The following is a 22,902-nucleotide window of genomic DNA, read 5'->3' as shown; positions in this document are numbered from 1 at the left end:
TATAGCGCCAGCTACACAGAAAATAGAGAGCGTGTTGAGCACAGAATTCTATCCAAAGTACATATCTTGAGAGGGAGAGAAAAGTGAATAAAGCTCTAAACGTTTGTGCCGGAAACCTATCTAGTGTAAAGAAAATACACAAAAGTAAAATCAACTGAAATGATAGCAAGGGTACGAACAGGCAACAGCAAGCAACTATGCAGAGGCGCTATGGATGAACAAGGGCGGGGAATGTGAAGTCTTCCTTCTACTTTTGGAGTGGTGACACCCAACTCCACTAGCCCCAGACTGCAAGATGTTGGCGGTGTTATAGTCTACTAAATGAGAGGCATTGTTTTTATACAAATGGCATTCTGCACTCGCACATTTGGGAGGTCTTTCTTATGCGATGATGAAAAAAGGGAGTTTTGGTGAAATAAAATATTTGCCTAAGATCACACAATTTAAGATGGTAAACCGTTATTTATCCATGTTTTCTGGTTTCACTTTCTATAAATCAGTATAATTTATGGTTCTTTAGTTTTTACCTCTTTGTGCTTTTTTCTGCATTTTTATGTAGTCTGAACTCAAGCCGAAGATACTGAAGGAGCTTTACATGAGCACTAGTTAATTGGCGCATGGACACAATCGTTTTTGTGGGTTTTGTAGGCATGGGGGTATTATGTGATTTGTCCAGAATTGCAGGATGTTGAAGCAACGCTGGTTCCCTAGTTCTAGCGTTGGCAGGTGTGGCCATAACGCCACATCCTGTTTAGTGTAATGGGCACGTTAAATCTAATTCTGCCCAAAACTGCCTCTGCGCTGAGCTCCGAGCCCAAGCAGAGCTATGACATTTGTTCAAAAACTGAATAGACTATGTTGTTAATTGAAGGGTTACCACAGTGTGTCAACTTCAGTGCGCTAGACTTAAAGATACAGGCAAAAAGTTCTTCTGCAACTGTCACTTCGAATTTTCTTTTTTGAATACTACTTATTTTTTGTGAAATGTGTATATGTTAAAGCACTTTTTGAGGGAGGTGGGGGTGGAAAATATCTTAGTGAATTGGAAGTCCTTGCGTTACACGTCTCTGGGCGATTTTCTGTATAAAGCCACTTTATACAGAAACAACTCCGAAAGTACAATTAATATACAGTAATGCAGTGCTGTGATTGGCTCCTTTAGTTCTCTCTTCAATCGGAAATCCATTGTTGCAGCCCCAGCCTGCTCTTTGGTGTTAAAGCGAATTCTCCTTGCTCCAAGCAGTCCATTGGGAGTGCCCTCCTCATAAGCTCTTCCCTTGGAAACAGATCCACAACATGGTTGGCAAGATAAATGTGACCTCAGCCTGAATCCTCCTTCCAGCCAATTAAGCAATTATCAGTTCAGAAAGGGTCTAAGAATGGCGCCTTGAAGCGGACCTCAAGTGGCGCTCCAGAAATCTCAATAGTAAATGACCACACGATCTTGCAGTGCTTTTCCAAGAAAAGAGTCACCATTTCTGGATGTTTTGTGAGATCACTTTACACTTTTAAAATTAAGTGTTATGTCCATCTACGTGGGACTTAGGGTGAAATGTATTAAATAATTTTCCCATAGACACAGAATGGGTAAAACCCTTACATACATCTGGCCCCTAAAGTGGTGTTCAGCATAACCTTCCATGTCTCACCTTGAAGGCAGTGAATGAAAGGAAACTGGCCCCTTGGAAAACAACGCCTGACATCTGACCTGGTCTTTGAATACACAGCAAATGTGACCAGATAAGAACAAGATTGATGAGCCTGCTTACAGAGGAGCATGGAGCAGGAATGAGATATTGCACTTTGTTTCACTTCTTGGTGAAAAGAAGGAGCTGCTGTTGCTTCCTGCAAAGACTGCTATATGCGCTTTACTATCAAGAAAAACTGCGTTTAGATATGTAACACTGTGCTCTTGCCGCTTCATCAACGAAGTGTTGCAAATGAATACATACAATTTTGTTTGAAGTCCTATTCAGTATGAAGTCCAGGCATCTGCTTACTCTTAAAACAACAACGAATGGCAGATAGTTCTCTTTTCAAAAGGCGGCAACCCTACTTGGAATGGGTGTCCTGACACCAGGTATTTTCTGGCATAGGAAGGAAATACTCAACAAGAAGTAATTAAGAATAATGTCAAGGAATGGAGAGCAGAAGCATCCTAGGAAGGTGTTGTACATGATGCAAAAGAAGAGTGCTAAAGAGTTTCTTATCATCAGGAACCCAGGTTTTGTAGGCGCTTCACCCACACCACGTGACCTGCATCATTGGAAAACTCAAACTTTGTTTTCGGCTCTTTGAGAAAATTAAGAGGATTCCACGATTAGCGTCTGACTTGAAGCAAACACATGGAAACACTCCTCACACAGGATTGAGAACAAATACGTCTGTTGTGTTCCATTTGAGAGATAAGAGTCGTGCCAATAAAAGGAACTTACCACAACACATACCGCGTGTAGTTCTTACAACTTCCAAAACAGTGCTTTAAATAGACAAACACTTGCAGGTGAGTACTTCCACTTCCTAAATTTGAATGGAAAATAATCTGGCCTTCCGAGCTACGCTGCAATACATTTAAAGTACCAGCACTTTCTAAGTAGAGAAGCACAGCGTATAGCAAGTAGCAGCATTTCCGTGTTTGCACTTAAATCACTGCTCCTAACACCCACCCTATAAATAGCGGAATACAATTTGTCACCCATGGCTCTATTAATTTAAAGGTCATTTTTCTAATGAGTCTGTACAGTGTGCTCACATCTGACTCAGGTCACCACGAATGTAACGTAACACTCATGAGCCCATTTTCCCATTTACAAAGGTCACCCGCTGCGAGCCCAGCACCGCCCTCTGCTGAGCGGCAAGCTGCTGCAGACTGTACCAGCTGCAGCCATGCCTGTTGCCGCACAGCCTGCTGGGAAACATCGTTTGACCTATTAGATAACTGTGTAGACTAATGATTGGATAAAGTGGTCCCAGGGAGCGTAAATATCACAGTGTTTTTTTTTCTAGCTGTTTAAGGAGAAATTCAATCATTTATGTAATGTAGTTGAAAAACTAATGAATATATACATATGAAAAGCCTAATATTCCAGGCTGAAGATGAATATAAGAAATAAGTATGCTTCTGCAAAAGCAATGCCAAATATTGCTTACAGGTCACACTCTATGCCCCCCTTTTAAAAAAAAAAAAAAATGCTTTTTCGTACACTACTCGGACACTCACTTACCTCATCTGAATCTTGCCCTTTCATTTCTCTCTTGCTTACTGGATTCTTGAAGATGAATTTTCAGAGCATCAGCTGCAACAGCTGAGAGTCTCAGAGAGTACCACACCAGGTTGAATCCACGTCTTCTGATACGTCCATATGTTCGGATAGCGTTGCAGTCATTGGGGCACGAGAAGAGCAAGCAGTAAGATAATGATTGGGGGATAGGAAAGGAAAAACACACTGGCCAATTGTTTACATTTTGCTGTTCAGGAACAACAAACAGCTGGTAGTTGAACAAGATAAGAACATTATTTATAGGCCTGTTTCCAGAAACGGTGCATGGTGATGGGAGCGAGTGAAAACACTAGCGCTCCTGAGGAGGGCTTGTAAACTAAGAAAAAAGAAGTTCCTAAAATGGTAATAAAATGAGAGATAGTGAAGGGACAGTTTACTTAGTTCCTGGTCTCGGAGTGGAGTAAACACAGGAAGGGGCATGACAAATGCATGTCATGCACAAATGATGAGCAACAATGGGAGTGCAACAATGGAGCCAGCCAATGGCAAGCCTATGGGCGGGCTGAAGCCCACAATGTAGCTACAGCATATCTCGGTTCGAGACAGCGCATGCGCGCCATCTAGAGCCAAGACCTAAAAAGGAACGCTACTAATTGCCACCTCTCTGATGGCAGCTGAGTTAAAACTATTCCTGAGGCTCCTGTGTGCGAGCGGCAGCAATCTGGTAGTTTTCAATAACCTCCATCCGGTGAGTCTCCAAAGTAACGTGGAAGAGTGTGTTCAGTACATAATTCAAAGATTGTGGTTTTGTGAACTTACGTTGTTCCTAAAAAGGGAAAATATATTTAAGTGACACTGCACCTTCCTCAGCAGTCTGACAACGTGCTCATTGTTATTTTCCGTGCTTATGTGGTGTTTTTCTTTTGGACATGACAATAGTAATGGTGTAAATGGACTTGAATATAGTGGTTTTCCTAATGAAAATTATGTTTATAGGACTTGCAGTTTCAAAACTAAACAGAACATTTTTCACTATCTGAAATTCGGTTTGTGTGCATTCGTGTGTGCATGTGTTTGTGTTCTCGTGCATAGGGAGCAAGATGGATAAGTGTCAAGCCATGACACATGATATTGCTGGCAAGTAACCATGTCCTTGGATGACTGAAATCTTCAGTCTGTTCTTGCTTTTCACAAAAAGTAACTTTGTTTTTCTGGCCTGTTTTAAGGAAGTATTAAAACCATTTTTATGCACAAAGTGAGAGTTTCCCAATATTTATCTTATTTCAAGGGTATAACTGCTTTATTCAGTTCACTATAAAGTGTCACTGAACGTGTCACACATATGGCCTTAAAATGTCACATATAAGCAAACCCAGTAACTGAAAATGTCACACATAAGGAAACTGAAACCTTGGTAGCTATGCATCTGCACATTTCATGCATCATCTCTTTCCTCTTACGCATCCTGTTTTCGCTATCTGCTGCATTCCACTTCCTTGCATTTCCTTCATTTCACCACCCCCCCACACACATCCACTCCCCAGTAAGCACTGCATTTTCTTTTACTTTTGTACACTATGGGGGTCATTCTAACATCGGCGGGCGGCGGAGGCCGCCCGCCGAAGTTCCCCCACCAAAATACCGCTCCGCGGTCTAAAGACCGCTGAGGGTATTTTGGGATTTGCCCTGGGCTGGCGGGGGGCGGCCGCCAAAAGGCCGCCCGCCAGCCCAGGGCAAATCAACCTTCCCACGAGGACGCCGGCTCAGAATTGAGCCGGCGTAGTGGGAAGGTGCGACGGGTTCAGTGGCACCCGTCGCGTATTTCAGTGTCTGCATAGCAGACACTGAAATACTTTGTGGGGCCCTCTTACGGGGGCCCACGGCATCCCCTACCGCCATCCTGTTCCTGGCGGGAGACCCGCCAGGAACAGGATGGCGGGAGGGGGTGTCAGAATCCCCATGGCTGCGGAGCGCGCTCCGCAGCCATGGAGGATTCTGTAGGGCAGCGGAAAACCGGCGGGAGACCGCCGGTTTTCCTTGTCTGACCGCGGCCGAACCACCGCGGTCAGATTGCCCTGCGGGGCACCGCCGGTCTGTCGGCGGTGCTCCCGCCGACCCTGGCCCCGGCGGTCTGAGACCGCCGGGGTCAGAATGACCCCCTATATAATTTGACAACTGTGTAGCTCTTTCACACACTTTCGTTTAAAATCATAGTTACAATTGGCATTTGTGACCCCTGCTCTCTGCAGTCTGCAGAGGCCTAGGACTGGGTGAGAATGTATTATTTACACCTTTAAGCCCCATGGACAGGCATTGCCTTTTGCCTCAACTCCAGAGCTCTGAAACGTGACAAAAATGTTTTCTCGTGACATTTCAGGTGAGCGCGCAGTTCTGGCAGAAAATCATTCCACTGTTTTTTGCTAAATTCACTGCCAATGTTTAACCATTCACAGAACGGTTTGTATAAGATATACCAGTCAGGGGCATGGAGCAAAATCTTGATGAAGATCCACATGAATTTTATTATATATAAAAAGTACAATTAAAATAGATCATTATAAACACCCACCCACAACCTAACTCACACAGATACCTACAGTTCAGAGTACGCACTACTGAACAGTAAGTAATATGCTGAGTGAAACGGAAACTAAGGAACAACAACATCCTGGAAAAAGCAAATAGTCTTTTGAAAGTTAAATAAGTAATACATGTGAAATGTAACTAGGAGCTACCTCGCTGACATGGGTGGTTTGTCTAAAGGTTTTGTAGAGCCCTTTCGCAGAAATCGGTCAATGTGTTTCCCTGCAACGTTAAGGACAACCTATAGGGTCCAATAGGGACCTGTTCCAACATCAGCTTTGGCCCTGGAGAGATCTGCCCGCTTAACACCCTGATTATAGTATGTTTTCATTCAGGGGTTATACCTGTAACTCAAAGACGGGTTTCTTAAACCACCATTGTGCTTGTAGCTGCTTTCCAAATTTCCAAAATGCTCTGCACTCAGTTTATCATCTGTGGGTACCATGAACCCACACACATGATGCATGTCTGCTACCTCTCACCCCCGAGCCCAGGAGAACCAGCGACTTGGGGCTCAAGCCTTGGCATGGATATGTTCCTGTGTGAGGAAGACTGGAAGGAATTATAGCGATTTCGAAACAAAATGCTAAAACTTTGCCATATGCTGTGTTCAGAGAGTTTTATCGGTCAGGCAGTCTGGGTTAGGGAGGTCTGGCTTGCACTAATTGATTTCTTAGGCCACATAGAATTAGTAAGTAGATACTTTTTATGCTTTCCATGTAGTGCTACACAGTGCACTAGAAACACTGGCACTAGAAACAGTGGTTCTGCCACACTTTTGTTGTCTGCACTAACATCATACACCTGATTGTGCAGACTACATTAGGTATTGTTGGACTCCAGGCATTCAAGGTAATGCTTCTTTCGATAGCGTTTGAGGATTTGTGTTTGTTTGTTTGAGAAATGCAACAAATTATTGGTCAAATTTGTTATAAGAATGAAAATATTTCCTCATCTTTTTATTAAATATTCTGGCTGAATGATATTGGCATAGGGTTTGCACCAATACGTAGCACTAAATGTACTGAACTAAGGACATTGTGCGGGTGCATACAGAGACTATGCATATGTTTTAACAACCAAACACCGATATATTTAAAAAATATTTAGACACTCACTTGGCAATTGTGTTTAGAATGAGTAAGTTCCCAACGCTGGAGTTTGTATTCTCTTAAAAGAAGATGAATGACCCTGAAGAGCATGTAGCAGGTGGGGCTGTTTTACATTTTCCCTGCCCACTATGCCTCACATTGTTACACTGACAGGGAAAATGAGAACGGGTTGGCTCTCCAGCAAACACTTAAGGAGACGCAAAGTATTTATAAAAAATGTGCTTCAATCACAACCAATTTATATATTTTAAAATTGATCTTCTATCCCTCTGTTTCCCCACTTAGGAGGTGAAGAATAACTCTGTGGCAAGTGCAGTCCAGCGCTCAAAGGTAAGTGACGAATAAATCCTTGCCCCCCACCCCCATAATCAAGCAGCATAGTTCAGAACAGGGGCGTCATTAATCCCTGCTTTAGCAGCTTGAGCTTGGACAGGTGCCAGTGGCGGTGTGTCTGACATAAAACCTTTAAAATGTTCTTTATGAATATTTTGATTTTGATCAGAGGCACTGGCAGGAAAAGCATGATGGAGCTGTGGGGTTGGGAAAAGTGCAACAAGAGAGTACAAGAGGAAGGAAGGATGGATTAGCAGATGGAGAGATGGATGAATTGGTAGATTGGAAGGTGGCTGGAGGGATCAAGGCATGGATAGGTGGATGAGAAGTGGCTGGATTGATGGAATGATAGGATTATGTAATGATGGAAAGCTAGAAGGAGGATGGATGGATGGGGAGAATTAAGGATGATGAGTAGGTGTGAGAAGTAAGGAAGGTGGATTGATGGAGACACGTAAGGATGGATAGAAGGTTTGTGGAATGGAGAGAAGTAAGGTAGATGGAGAGGTGGATGCGGAGAAGGAAGGGTGGAGAGAATGATGGATGGATGATGGGAGGAGAAAAAGACCGATGGGTGAATGAATGGAACGATGGATGGTTGAAGGAAGGATGGATGAGAGAAGGAAAGAACAGAGAGGAGGCTGGATAGATGGGTGAATGAGCACATTCACTGAGAATGTGGGTGTTTCAGAATTTCCTCAGGGAAGTACCGAACCAGGGCCCAGCACACTCATCTCATTCACTCAGTGTTTATTTTTCTAGTTACTACCTTGGCTCGGATCACTCAGAAGAAAAACTAGACACAAAGCAAACTGTTGATGTGGGCCTACAGATTGTCAATTTATTCAATCATTTATTTTTATAATCTCACTTCACGACACACCCAAAATTAATCCTTACCCTACCTACAGTTCCAAAATGAGCCTTTCTCTGGATTTAAAGCATAGTTAGAAAGCGATCCCTATTCATCCACTTCATTTAATGCATCACAATAGGTCACTCTCTATAAACGGGCAGAGAATGTTCAGAATGAATAAAAACATATAGAACTGCAGACGGCTAGCCATAAGAACACATTAATTTTATACAAAGGGGGTTTAATAAACAGCTGTATCAATGTGATGGACAACAGGGAGCAGCATGTCCATGTGTGTAGTCAGTATTCCCGACATTATACATATGTGTCCCCCTTACTATTTCTGTTACAAATGTCCCTGGCTCCTACAACACCCGATTTATACTGCTATTGCTTCCGCCTCACTCTTCCAGGGCACTGTATTTCTTCTTTCTCTTTACTGTTCCGAGATATCAGCTTGTCAGTTTATAGAAATGATCATCTTGCTATTTAATATAGCCTTTAAATTTGGAAAAATAAACTACAGTCTCAAACGAAAACGTTATGAATGAAAGACCACCAGTTTGTCCTGCAATACCAGTATGCCCGTGCAACATCATATCTTGCTAGGGATGCCAAATATTAAAACTGTTATGTAGGACCAGCATTATACCAGTGTTGGGCATCCCGACACCATGGATGTCCACCTTATGAAGAGAATTACTGCCCACAGCCAGCAATGCATCAGGGGTGAGCACTATCGTGCCATAGATGGCCACGATATGCCAAGAACTGCCAAAAATAAGACATCACAGAGTAGGCATCATCATGCCACGGATGCCCATAGGATGTCATTATCGCCATTAAGCCAGAGTCATCATTTTATAGAGGTGGGCACAATCATGCAACGGATGGCATTAATATGCCACAAAGTATCACTTTTACGCAAGGACCAGTATTATAACAGGGATGGGTACTATCATGGATGCCTACAATAAACTACAACCATGAATGTTTACAATATGGAATATATTACCAAGCTTATGGCACAACCAAAACTATCCAGGGGTGGACACAATCATGCTACAGATCCCTAAGTGTGCCAAGAAGTACCACACTTATGCCATGGTGTGCTTTAAATGGATGCGCACCATCATGTCAAAAATTCCAACAATATGCCACGAAATACTACCATTATTCCATGTTTATTTTATTACTCTGGAGAGCCTCAGAGAGATGGGAAAGCTGGGTTGCCCATATTGGTGAGTTGTTCCTATAGTCACTTATATACACACACATTTGCTGCAAGTCACTCACACACTCACATTCTCATTCTCAGGCACCAGTCTTCCTCATCCCTTTTTCCTTTCTAATAGAGACTTAAACATCTGCATTTTTTTCCATGCATCTAACCTATGGCCCCCTGTGCAGCCTACCCCAACAAATCTTAGCATGAATAAGTGAAAAAGTCACAGAAAGATAAAGGATGCCCTTGCACTTACACAGACAGAAAGATAAAGGATGCCCTTGCACTTACACAGACAGTTTCAGCCCTTCACAATTTTGCTGAAAATCTTGACAAGCAGTAACCCTTCATGTATTATGTGAGACTGTACCTTTTTTCATTGCTATGTCCTACATTCCTCATGGAGTCTACGTGGGATATGGGAACTATGTCCCACACCCTTCACTCTCTTTGTGAGACTGATCCACTGTCTCTCTGGCTTGGCTATAACATTTCTGCAGACTGTGATCATGCCAGTATTTTGTCATGACAACATTACAAAGAGGAAATTCCATGTCCGCACTGCTGCATGTCTCACAACGTCATTTGCAAGTGTAGAGAGTCTGACGGGGTATGGCTGTTACAGCTTGCCTTTGAGTAAGTCGGACTGGTCTTCCTCAGGCTCCATCCTCAAATTTCACCCGGGAGACTGCTGCTGAGCATGTCTTCTTTGAAGCATTGTGGTTGCATGTCCTGCCTCTTTAGAACTGCAGGTTGAAGAGTAATGCTACCTGCAGCAGTCACATGTACATGAGTGAGGCTATTACTTTGTTTTGCACAAAACGCAAACTCCAAATATGTCATTTGATTTCACAAGGGGTGGGGAGGATCCTATTTATGTGTTTCTTACAAGTAGGAACTGTTCTTTAATCATTGTACTCTTATCTTGTCAGTGATTCTAACAACTGAGCAGATTGTGCATTACTGTCTTTAAATCACAATGTTTTATGTTTTAAATGTCGACTGCTGTATTGTCGTTACATCCAAGTAAAGGTGACGCCTTGTTTACTTTATGGTCTAACCCTAATCTTATGAGTCACTAGAGCAAAGAGGCCCGTTATTGACAGGTTAATGGTTGCCACAGTTTTGTACAGCTGCCTATCGGACGCTTGTAGGAAGTGACAATTTCAGCCAGTCCTGGTTTGTAGACCACATCACTTTATAAGCTAGGATATTTCATCCTTACTTAAAAATAAAACTGCAAGTTCAAGCATGTAAAATTCTGCTGGTTAAAAAGCCAACAATGACTTAAGCACTCACAAAATTGCCTGAAGTACTCACATGTGACATTAAGGGAGCATGTGGAAACTATGGCTTAAAGGGCAGGTTCTTCATTTTCAATGGTTCATATAATGTTTCCATGTCTTTTTAAACTTTGATGTCATGTTATGTTTTCCATATGCATTGGCATCATCACAGCGGCTGCCTTGTCTACTGTATTGCACAATGACTGTGACCACCTGTGTCAGCTATGGACTCATGAAGTTCAAGTGGAACCCTAATTGTCTGGATAAGGAAACCTCACAGTCTCGTGGCATGCTTCATCATAGGTAACCTTCCCCTTCTTGGTAAGGCAGTATTGCCAAGAGGCAAGTAACGTAGATGTATGAGTCTTAGTACTCACTAGACATTCCTCTCTTCTAGTGTAACATTACCAGGGGGTCCCATATCAATAAAATATATCATTTTTGTTTATATAAGGCAATTTTATAACTGTGGATCCCTTCTTCCACTCAGTTTACTTTATCAAGAACTTCCTCTCTGAGAAGGTTGAGTCCATCCACTATCTCAACAGGATTGGTTAAATGTACCTATGATGAAGCATGCCACAATCGAGGGAGTGAGGTTTCCTGATCCAGAAAATTCTGGTTTCACTGGGACTCCATAAGTCTGTAATGTAAATGTGGCATGGCATCATTCCAAGTGAGAAAAGGTAGAGTATTTCCAAACCTAGAATGCTGTACACTCTGAGCATATGTGAAGGATATTAACTGGCACTGAATCGCTTGAGTGCAGGCTGGAACTGTGCTGCATTCTCTGATGTAACAACAAAAACCATTAAAGTAATTGGGCCCGAAATGAATTACCAATAAATTAATCTCAAAGTAATTAATATTACCCTACTGGAAACAACAAGCTGAAATAGAAATATTAATGTAGAAATTCACTTATCTTGAGCACAAGAGTGATACGGTACAATAAGATTGATTCCCAGAGTTCTAAATGTCACATGTGCCCTTTTCAATTTTGACCAAATATTCTTTGCAAGCATTGCAGATGAGTGCTGTGTGCACGGAACAGAGACTTATCAAAGGTAAGTGGCGCACCTGAAGACAAGACAAACCAAAACAGTTAATAGTCTCATTGGGGCTCGGGACACATGCAGTCACCCAATCCAAATGTATCGGCAATCGGGCAATTATCCATGTAATAGATGATAACTAAGGATTTTTGAAAGGCAAGCTCAGAAAGGAGTGATAGTGAGGGGCGTGCAGTGGGCGTGGTTAAAAGCCCACAGATAGATTACAACAGGTCAGAGTGCATGCATGCTCGACCTAAAAAACATGTTTCCTGCGACTGGCATAGTCTATCTTGAGAGAGACAAGCTCTGACTCCACCTTGAAAGTGTGATACACAAGTAGAATCATTGTCAGATCTACAGTAATAAAGGAGCATGGTCGCAAGGTACCTTTGTGTGTTACTTAGAGTACTAACCTTAAGGTCTCACTGGCTGCTTCTGGAACTTTGAGAATTCGTTTTCCGTGTTTGAAGCACAAGGCCGACCGTGCGCACAGCAGTGATCAGCATGCCATTGTGCCCAGCGTCCAAACGTCAGGGCGTAAGGTCACACTTACGTGACCGGGCATGGCGGCCTTCTAGTGCTGTCATTAAACCGCTCATAAATGAGAGATCTTGGTATCGGAAGTTTACCTGATTTGGGAGATTGCCAGCGCCCCAGTCGATTAAGTGCGCTATTCCGAGTACAATACAACACGCAGCTGGCATTTGATTGTAAATAAAGAGAGAATATTTATTTTTAGTTATAGAGCTCTTGAGTAGCAACACGTGGAAAATAATTTTGGTTTTTACTCCTAATGCCTGAACTACATAGAAGTGAGTTAGGAGCATACTGTGCGTCAGCAGAAACCGCGCCAATGGCTAGGGAATTACAGTAGGCAGTTTAAAGTTGCCCAGGTGAGTGCCCGCTGTAGGACAAAGGTATGCTTTACATTTACTTAATTTGGCACCACCCCAGCCCTTCCTTCCCTCACTAGAAGATCCAACAATGAAGTGGAAAGAATGGAGTGAGACTTTATGAATTATACGTTTTTCAGAGGCAGCATGGAAAACGTGAAACCACTGATAACTGTTCCAGCTTTAAAGAAACTGAGAATAATGTGTTGCATCGGTAATCTACATAATTCAAACATTCAAGGTAAATTTTCGGTGACTGATGATTCATCTTTGAAAGCAGGTAGCTATTTTAAGCAAGGCTGAGATAGCAGAAAGGTAAGTAATCCCGAAAGATGGGACATAGTGAGTAAATTTACCAAAGATAAAGGCCATAAAGGAGATTAATTTCAGAGTAAGTATTCTAAAAATAGGTATTATGATGAGACGAAAGGTAATCAAGGAGAGTGGTGTAAAGATAAAGATATACATAACAAATGTTCTCACAATCAGTGAAAAACACCACGTTTTGAACCAGAAGTGTTCCGGGTGCAGCATAACTGGACTTTTTTTTGCAGGAGTATGCAGGAGAAAGAAAGAAGAGAAAAGAGTTAAATGTGTGACTGATGAACAACAAAGTATTACAGTGACTTACAATTTAAAAGCAGAGGAGTATGTGTCAGGGATTGAAAGGGAGGTTTCAGGTGTATATGGTGCAGTAAAAAATAAAAATAAGACATGAAGATTGGTGGACTTGAGATGAATATTGAAGCAGACCCAGGCTGTCTGTACACCATAGTCAACAAGAATGTATGGAAAGGTATGTTTGTTGGGAAACTGGGGAATGGATTTGAGTCATAGTAGATCAGACCAGAACACTACACTGGAAAGTTAATAGAAATGTTCGGATTTAGACAGCTTACCTTTGTGTTAAAAACAGATGGGTGGAATGGAAATTAGACATTGTGAAAAAGGGTTCTTCCATCCTTTGGTGAGTGGATAAAGAAGCACTTCATATAGTGATGGTCACAAATAGCCCTGAACAAGGTATAATTGAATGTGAGAGTGAGAGCATGTGTCAAAGGATAACGTTTCTGAGTGAGTTTCTGAATAAACTTCGGGGAAGCTTCATGGTTTTTCATATAAGATTGTATTGAATGAAAATGCTAAACCACGTAAACGCAAAGTGAGGAGCTGTTGAACAGAGATGTTTAAAGGCTTGTGCAAAGTGGGCTCTGGTCCAGGGGTCCAGCCTTTCAGAGGGGCCCTTAATAAAGCCAGCTGTTCTGCACAGAGTCTTGCCCCGATGACTTTGAGGAATTCTTAAACAAGTGGTTTTAAATACCGTTTCCTTTAATTTAGTTTAGATGTGGGTGATGTGTATGTCTGTTATGGACATTTTGCAGAGAAATGCCGTGTTTATGTTTCATGCAACATCCATAAAAACGTTTCTTTTAGATCAAAACAGAACCTCACACATCAGAAATGGGAGAACATCACAAAGATTGTTTGCAGTAGCATTAGTGAGCTGCTGCTTTGTTAAACATTGAAAACTCAAGTCAATATCTCTGAATAATAGATTTGAACACATTTCACATTTGGACCAGTGTGCCTGAAAACTGTCAGTGGCCTGGCCAAAGAGAGCATGAAAAAGCTACTGTAACTGCATCATAAATTCAACGCTGTTCTGGACAGAGGCCCCAAAAATCTGTTTGTCCCAAGGACCCCAAAATCCTTAAAATGTTCCTGCCTCTGCGAGACCTTAATGATAACATTTTAGTTTACAATTTACACCTACCAAATATCAAAGAATTATTGTTGAAGACAAAGTATTATTTGGTTTTCCACCATAGATCTATCTTCTGCATACAACTAAGCACCTGTACATCCCAGAGGTAAAAGATTACGATTTTTCATAACTCCAATTGTGTGTTTCCAAGTTTTAAGAGAACCTTTTGGTTTAACGTTAGCGGCTGGTGTGTTTTAAAGGCTAATTGTGGCATTTGTAAAGGTCTATAAGGTGTTATTCTTTTCTAAGATGGCATTCTTTTGATGGGAAAATCAAGGCAGAGCACTACTTGAGACTGGAGTGGGTGTTGAAGATTGTAGGAAAGAACAGATTGACAGTTGAACATAGTGAAAGAAGATTACCACATGTAATAGGATATTAACCCCTGGTCTCCCATGTCCTCGTCCCATTCATAATAAGTGAGAATATCCAAGCCCACAAACCGGCCTTCATAGGAAACAAAAACAACACCATCCAAGAGGCCACCTCAAAATGGCAGGCAGCACACCCTGGCACAACCCAACAACACAAGCAGGAAAAAGGAGCAAAAAAAAGAAGCCCAAGCCGCAACAAACATCAGAAAGGGAAACCGACCACAAGGCAGACACAACAGACCTCCACCCAGATGAAGAAGAGGAGGCCAAGAACGCAGCAACCCAAACAGGGAGAAACAACCACTGGAAAACCAGGCAACAGGGCATCCCAATGATCCAAAAAAGTAACCAAAAAGTCACAGCCGAGACAACAGAACAAAAATAAAGAGGCAAGTGACCTCCACCGAAGCAAAACCCATCCAGACAGACTGCACACCGCCCATCACAGGCCAAAGAGGGGGCAGGAGACAGGAAGAACCCCCACCCAAAAACACCAACTGGCGAAAAAATAGACAACCCAAAAAGGGAGCCGCAGAAGCCAAACACTCAGATGAAACCAAGGATGCAGAGGAGAACTAGAAAGAATGAGTCCAGCCAGAGCCAAGGGAAATCAGCAACCCAATGAGAAAGCAGGGGAAGAAACCCAGAAAATAAACAATTGTGGGAAACGCGCCAACCACACACCCACAGCCATGAAGGAAGCAGCCAGCTGAAATGAAACAGCCCCTACCCAAAAGAAGGAGCAGGCGAAAACACATAGAACAGAAAACTGAAAAACAGGTGCTGCCCAAGAACAACCCCAGACCAAAAGAGAGAGCAGAAACCAGAGGAGTCGAACAGGAGGAAAAGGGTCACCCACCAACAGGTGAAGCTGCGACTTCCCCAGGTCCGAGAAGCACTCACCCCCACAGAAGAGAAATAGGAGACAGAGCTGCCTACAACTGCTGCACCATACGCTGTGTTGGTGAAAACGCCACAGATCGAGAGGACCCCCAAAGGCAGCATAGAATAGTCCCGGGAAGAAAGCGAGTTGGAACACCAGGGGCCATAATGTGCTTGAGGCAGAAGGAAACCCAAAGAGACTGGCTGAGTCCCCGCTAGCTAAGGGAGTAGCCAAGCTGCCAGATCAGACAACTGGGAAACCCCTTCAGCAAACATCCAGGAACCCGGGACATAGAAATATGCAAGCAAAGGTAGCACGTCAGCGACAAAGTGCCAACGGCAACCTAAGGGTGTGGAGGAATGACCATGAGCCTCAGTCAGTCACACGCAGTACACAAAGGCAAAGGGAGGAAAGTGAGTTGCCCACAGTAAGTGAAGTGCATGGCCACACATGAATGGGATACCCGAGATCCACACCAGGAGCTTCCACTGTAATGCCACGTCCTGGGTAAGGGACCACAAGAGTGCAGAACCTACCCACTCCACTGTAGCTCACCCAGCCCGCCACACCAAGCTGAGAGAACACCCGGAAGACCAGAGTGCCCGCAAAAACATCAGAAAAAACAGGGCAGCCCAGCACACTACCTACAAACCGAGGAGCTGACCACTCCACGGCAGCAGGACTCCTCAGCAAAGGTGTCCGGTGGAGGAGGAACAGCTGAGTCCTGCAGGGCACAGCAGCACCAGCCGACATTGTGTGAAGCCATCAGAAGAACCAAGAAACATCAGATGGCAAGAACCAGACCAGCCCCCAGACTTCTCACCCAGAGCCCAGAAAGCAGGGACACATAACCCTGTCCTCCCACACCCTGCTCAGCTGGGGGTGAAGGCAGGGAACCTGCAAACAGCCAAATAAGACACGGCAGTACTCACCTAAGCGCTGTCCCCAGGAATCCACAGCCTAAGAGCAGGAAGCTGCACAAGCATGTTTCCACCCTTGCACAGGGGAGCATGCACACCCGGAACACCGCCTTCAACCAGACATCTGAACCACCAGCAGCTGCCAAGGGAGCAGGCCCCAAAAACACCACACAACTCCCTACAAGCCCTGCAGGCAGGGAGACGTGTACCTAGCCAGCTGTCACCCCCGTCCAGCTGACGAGCCAGCCAGCCATGATGACTGCAGTCCAGTAGGAGCCCCAACACAGCAGCAGCCAACCTCATCCTTTGTCCATAACATCCTGTCGGCAGACAGTAAAAAGAACATGCAGAACGCTGGGTAGGTACGTCTTAAGTACTCCCAGTGAGAGGGAGTGGGAGGGTAGGTTTCCCAGCATTCCTTTGTTCTTTTTCCAGTCCGCGAGATAGGAATATCTCACTTGTTATGAATGGGACGAGGACAAGGACAAGGGGGACCAGGGGTTAATGCAAATTTGAAGTGCACAGTGTGACTTCCTTGAGGAATTAACTGACTTAGGTGGTGTCAAGTCCAAAAAAAGAGTTAATTGACTTGATCAATGAGGTGCCTTCTCCAAAGAACTAGGGAGATGTCAGTGCCTTTTTAGGGTAGGCAGAATTGTATCCAAAGTCTGTGAACAAGTTTGCTGAACAAAATGTATATGTACAGCCCCATCCTTACACAGCTTCAATCTGTAAGATAAGAGCATTGTTACTATGGAAGCGAGTGAGAGGCGTTTGAGGCTGTGTTCACTTAAAATGACAGACGTGGAGGTGATTGTGCTTGCATCTCATTTCTTTAACACCAACAAGGGAGAAATACTCAACCAGAAAAATAAAGACTAACTTGTGTGTGGCCTCTGGAGCAGTTTCATCGGTCTATTTGGGGAATGTCTGTAATATTCAGGTGCAATCACACTCCTGTCATAAGGTCCTTACTACCAGTGGGATGTACAGTTCATTCCCACGTATTGCCAAGATGTCGGTGAGATTACAGCTATGCAGTACAGTATGCACCTGGTATATAGAACAAGGGGGTGAACATCCTGAGCTGTATGCTAATGCCTGGCAAAGGGTACCAGCTGATAGCCAGAGAAGAGGTGCATGGGAAAAGCATTGCAAGCTTTTCGGGAGGTCAGGGGTGAAAAGACAGTGAGAAACGAATTGATGATAGGAGAGGAGCGGGGGAGCGGGTAATAGCTTCTGTGAAGCTGAGAGACAGGATTGAGATATTTGTCATGAGGGGCATCTAGATATTATCACAACAAAGAGTAGGGTTAGATATTTGTATTGGTAGCAAGGTTTGATATAGATATTGGAAGGAAGCTAAGATAAGAAGTTTAAAACACATTTTGTCCTATTGGCTTTCCCAGTATCCCATAGGAACGAGTAGGGATCTATAGAATGAGCCCACGGCATGAAGGTAATGGGGCCCTGAAGTATATATTTGTATTGATGGATCAATTTGCAAAGTGACCAGTAGTAGAAGTGGTTATGAGGGCAGATGCTATAGCTGATACAAGATTTCTGGACAGATTTTTCTTGGGAGAATGGTTACCAAATATACATTAAGTACCAATGGGGGACAATATAATGGCCTCATTACGAGTTTGACAGTTCCATGGCAGTGCCCCCCCCCCCCCTCCGGTTATATTAAAATGTTTCCGCCAGTCTGACCGGCAGGAACATTGTGATAGAGCATTCCCGCCGGTCATTCCGGCTGGAACAGAGCTGCAAGATAGTACTCGGAGCTGAGTGCTATCTCATAGCACAGAGGGGACCGACCAGCACCCTGGGAATGTGCACTGTCTACAAAGCAGACAGGGCGCATTCCTGCACTACCCATGCCATCCGCGGGCATCATTGGAGTCGTAGTCGCCATGATGACGTCAGGAGTAGTACATAGACACCACCTCAGTGCAGTGACAGCAGTTTCTTAAACGACTTTCCACGCCAAAGCGCTGAGCAGCTAAGAACACTGAGACTGGTGCACCACAGCTAAGGACCTGAAGGGGGAATCCCTGTCCCTAGAAATCAATTCGCAAGCGGGGAGGATGGGTGGGTCAGTAAGGAATCTGCAACTAGAATATGTCTCTACCAGATATTTCGTTACCGAAGTTAAGTAACTTGTACATCTGATAGAGACTTCTAGTTGCAGATCCCTTACCTTAGAATAGATACCCAAGCAATGACATCCTCGGAGGTGGGCTGTGAACCAAGATAATACTAGAAAGTCCTGCAGGACCGAATGACCAAAGTAGCTGTCCCGACGGACCTGACTGTCCAGGCAGTAATGTTTAGCAAACGTGTGCAGGGATGCCCAGGTAGCTGCCTGGCAGATATCCAGGACAGGAACTCCATGTTCTAACGCAGTGGAAGCAGCAGTTGCCCTGATGGAATGAGCACACAAGCCCTTAGGGGGTTCACTCTTGGCCAAAGTGTAGCACTTCTTGATGCAAAGAAGTACCCATCGAGGGATGGTACGTTTTTGCACTGTCTTCTCTTTCTTCGCACCCACATACTCGACAAAAAGTTGATCGTCCATCTGGAAATCTTTAGTACGATTAAGATATAACTCCAATGCTCTTTTTAGGTCCAGACAGTGACGTCTCTTCTCCTCATGGGAAGGATGTGGGGGTGCGTAAAAAGTAGGCAAGGTGATGGACTGACCTACATGAAAAGGCGCAACCTTGGGAAGGAAGTAAGCCTTAGTGCGCAACACCACTTTGTCAGGGTGCACAGACAAGAAGGGAGGCTTGGAAAGAGCTTGAAACTCACTCACTCTGTGAGCAGAAGTGATGGCAACAAGAAAGACAGTCTTGAAAGTGAGGGGCAATCGTGCATTGGCTCAAAGGGAGTACACATTAAGTAAGTAAGGACTAGATTAAGGTCCCACTGAGGCATGACAAGATTAGGTTTTAGGGTATGTTGGTGTTTTGTGTCACCGGGTTTGTGTTTTTGTGTTGGACTAGGTTGGTATTATCACTTGTGCACTGTATGTTCAATGTAAAGCTATATGTTCTAAGTTTGCCAGCGTATTTTGAAATTGAGAATGCATTTGGAGGTCCACCTGGAGACTAGCTGGAGGTGCTCCTGTGGCTGCAACAAACCTAGTTACTTTCACACAATTCTTTTACATTATGTATTAACTATAACGGTTTAAAGGAATCAATCTAATGAGTCCTCTCTCCCTTTGAAAATGTAATGAGAAGACATGTTGACCAACTACTTCTTTTCTCCAAGAAATAATGAGAAGCTGAATAGGAGTGTAGAAGTGACTAGGCCATGCCGACGAAAGTGTCACCTTCACAGATTGGGATCGAAGTTCGTTACCTGTAAAGTGACTTATTTAGTGGGCATCAGCTAAACCCAGGGATCCCGTGGGCACTTTAGGCTTCCAAATCTTACAAACATTTCAAACGAGAGCAAGGTGGTGTCCTATGCCGCTCATCTTACTCTGTGAACTGCTAGCGAGATTTCTGAGTTCCAGCTTAATTTCACGCTATCTCGCTTTCCCGGGCCCACCTGCCAGCGAAGGAGAGATTTAACAATGTCCACGTGAGAAGTGCTCGGACACTCCACACTGAAGAAAAACGTTCATGGCTATGCTGAGTTGCCAGACCTCGAGAGGAAATGCCCTTGGCCGCCAACCAACAGCTGTCTCCACTTGTTACTGCAGTCTGTCCTGCAGAACACCTTGACATACAGGACTCTGCTGTATACTTTCCATCCTTTTTCTGAGATTTGTAAGGACTCCACCTTCACTTTGTTCAAACTACTCTTCAGAAATAAGCTTGAGAGAAAGAAGGTCAATTTCGCCAGCCTTTCCTGGAAACCTTATTTTCTTGTTTCCAGATCAGCATTGGTGTTCCCAGGGCTGCCCTGTTCGCAAATTGGATCCCAGGAGTTTGCAGTCAAGGGCGGCTTTAAAGAGAAGAGTAGAAATAGAAATAACACACTGGATGTGGTAAATGGCAGTGTTTGCCCAAATAGATCTTGTGCTCAAAAGTCTCAGCTCCCAGTTGACACTATCAGCACTGTGGTGTAACTTAGTGTTGGTTAAATAAATGCGAAATTGCAGAGGAAGGTGGACGAGAGAATTTGAAAGAGGGAAGTGAGCCCAGAGATGCGCATTAATAACGCACGACCGTATATTTTAACTGCAAAGGTAGTTTTTATTCATGCAGCTCCCCGGAGATGTTCTCGAGCAAACAGTACCAGCGTTACTGTAGTTAAGTAAGCCTTCGGGTTCTGAGGACGGCATGGAAGGCAACCACACAAGCAACAACACAGATGATGTAATGTGCATCCCTGGTTAGTCACACTGTTCTGTCTCCGGTCCCGAGGATGCAATAAAAGCATGGTAAAACATTGGCTTATTATGTCATCATCTAGAGCAGTGGTTTTCAAACGTTATAATGCCGTGGCCCTCCAGATGAGAAAGCAATAATCATGGCCCCTTCCTCACCATTCTTCACAATTATTCTAATAAATTGACAATTGTTTAAATATATCTAGGTATTTTAAAGATTGCATTTAAGTTGTGTTACCTTTCTAAAAACTCAATTAATTATTTTCTGCTTAAAACGAAGCACTGTTATCTTCCCCCGACCCCATCACTTGAGGCCCCCCGTTTGAAGACCCCTGCTGCGTAAACGGGAAATGAGAGAAAATTTCCTGATGAGGTGCAGTGCTGCCATCTACAGGGCATGCTCATGTACAACAAGAAGTAGCAGAAATGTCAAAGACGATAAAGCGCTCTATGTATCACTTTTATATTGGGTGTTGGGTGTCTTTAAAGTGCTGTCACCCAGCAGCAGTAAACAGTCAGTACTTAGTTTGAGCTGGTGATTTCAGGTGGGGCGGCGGCCCACGGGCACTCAGTTTGGAGACCACCAACAACTTTTCCTCATGAGATTTTAACCCAGAGCAAGAGGAAAAAAATAAAGAATTAGGAAGTGTACGACGGAAAAACAGCGATAAAGAAAGAAAGCAGGGATGTACAGGAACCTAAAATAATGAAGTAAAAAGGCAGAGTGTGGCTGGTGATGGATGAAAGAGACATTAGATGGAATTAAGACTTTGGCCCCCAGCACTTATTCCTTAACAAATTAAGCATGCTATACAATGTCTGCCATTAAGACAGGGAGGCACCTGAAAACGTACTAAATGAATAAGGGCATGCTTGAAGGCTGTCTTCATTTACAAGTACTTGCAAAGGCATTTGCGCCCACTGAGGAGGCAGTCACGGACCCCCAGGAGGGCGCGCCCTACAGTTTGAAGACCTCTCTCTGGTCTACACATCAAGACATCCAAAAAGCCTGGTAGACTGAAAACCCTGTGCGATGCAAGAAACATGTTACATGACATAACACCCATATGAAGGTTTTACATAAACGTCTTTGTGTTTACTTTTCCCTCTAGCAGTTCCTGCACATGAGATCTGTTTGTTGTCTATGACGCTCAGCACTACGAAACATGCTGATGTGGCACATGATGTGATGTGATGATGTGACTTCTTGCATGCTGTAGCTGAGAAGTGAGTGGAGGCCAAATATATCACTGTAGAATGACATTTACTTCAAAACAACTTCCCCGGCAGGGTCTTTTGTATCCTGCTGTAACGGTTTGTCTCATTTGGTCTTTACCCTCAGCTGCTACCTTTTTAAAAGTTATACGAATAATACATTGGAGGATATATTAACGATCCCTCGCATAGGCAGTTGCACACATTGCAGCTCCGATGTGAGTAAGACTTACAGAGAAGTGCACTATTCAAATCACACGTGATAGTCCAGGAACTGCTGAAATAGAATCACCCAACTGCTGAAAAGCACTTTCAATGAGTAGCCAGTCTGAAGATCACAGTTAGATGTCGTCAAGAACACACTCAGCTGGAAATGTTTCTGTTTCAGTTATCAGGTTGTTTTACTTTTTGAATCTTAGGCAAACCAGTTTGAAAACCATAGCAGGGACCAGGCAACAGACCCAGACGCCATTTACACGCTCCCTAACTTTACTTACAAACTGCTTCCGTTAAGTCATTTCTTCTCAGCTGCAGGTGAGCGCAACTCCCTTAATCTTTCCACTTCCATGTTGGTCCCACAGATTCCTGCTAACATCCGCTCTCATGCCTTATGCAGCCCCTTGCCCATCGCCACCCTTCCCTTTGCCGCCTTTTCCTGAGCCTGCTCCTGCTTCCACCAATCGGGATCCACTCCCGCCGCCGCCTGGCTCTCACCATCCTCCTGCCTGTTCCATCGCTTTAACAGCGCACGCACACGCAGCGGTGCAACCCATCATGCAAACTTGTGTGTCCACACGGGGGCCTCGGACGGTAGGGTGATTTGATTTGATTTA

General features: G+C 43.9%; 1 protein-coding gene across 2 annotated transcripts in view; it reads left to right on the top strand.

The window, feature by feature from the left end:
- LIMD2 (LIM domain containing 2) overlaps positions 1 to 22,902 on the top strand; it is a 127,551-nt gene that overhangs the window by 72,125 nt on the left and 32,524 nt on the right. For both annotated transcript variants that reach the window (XM_069238017.1, XM_069238019.1), the window contains one exon: positions 7,202 to 7,246. In XM_069238017.1, the coding sequence (XP_069094118.1) occupies positions 7,202 to 7,246 (45 nt within the window). The remainder of the gene's footprint in view (positions 1 to 7,201; positions 7,247 to 22,902) is intronic.

The sequence above is a fragment of the Pleurodeles waltl genome, chromosome 6, assembly GCF_031143425.1.
Source record: "Pleurodeles waltl isolate 20211129_DDA chromosome 6, aPleWal1.hap1.20221129, whole genome shotgun sequence".
NCBI lineage: Eukaryota > Metazoa > Chordata > Amphibia > Caudata > Salamandridae > Pleurodeles > Pleurodeles waltl.
The sequence above is the reverse complement of the archived record's forward strand: the minus strand, read 5'-3'. Positions and strand labels throughout refer to the sequence as shown.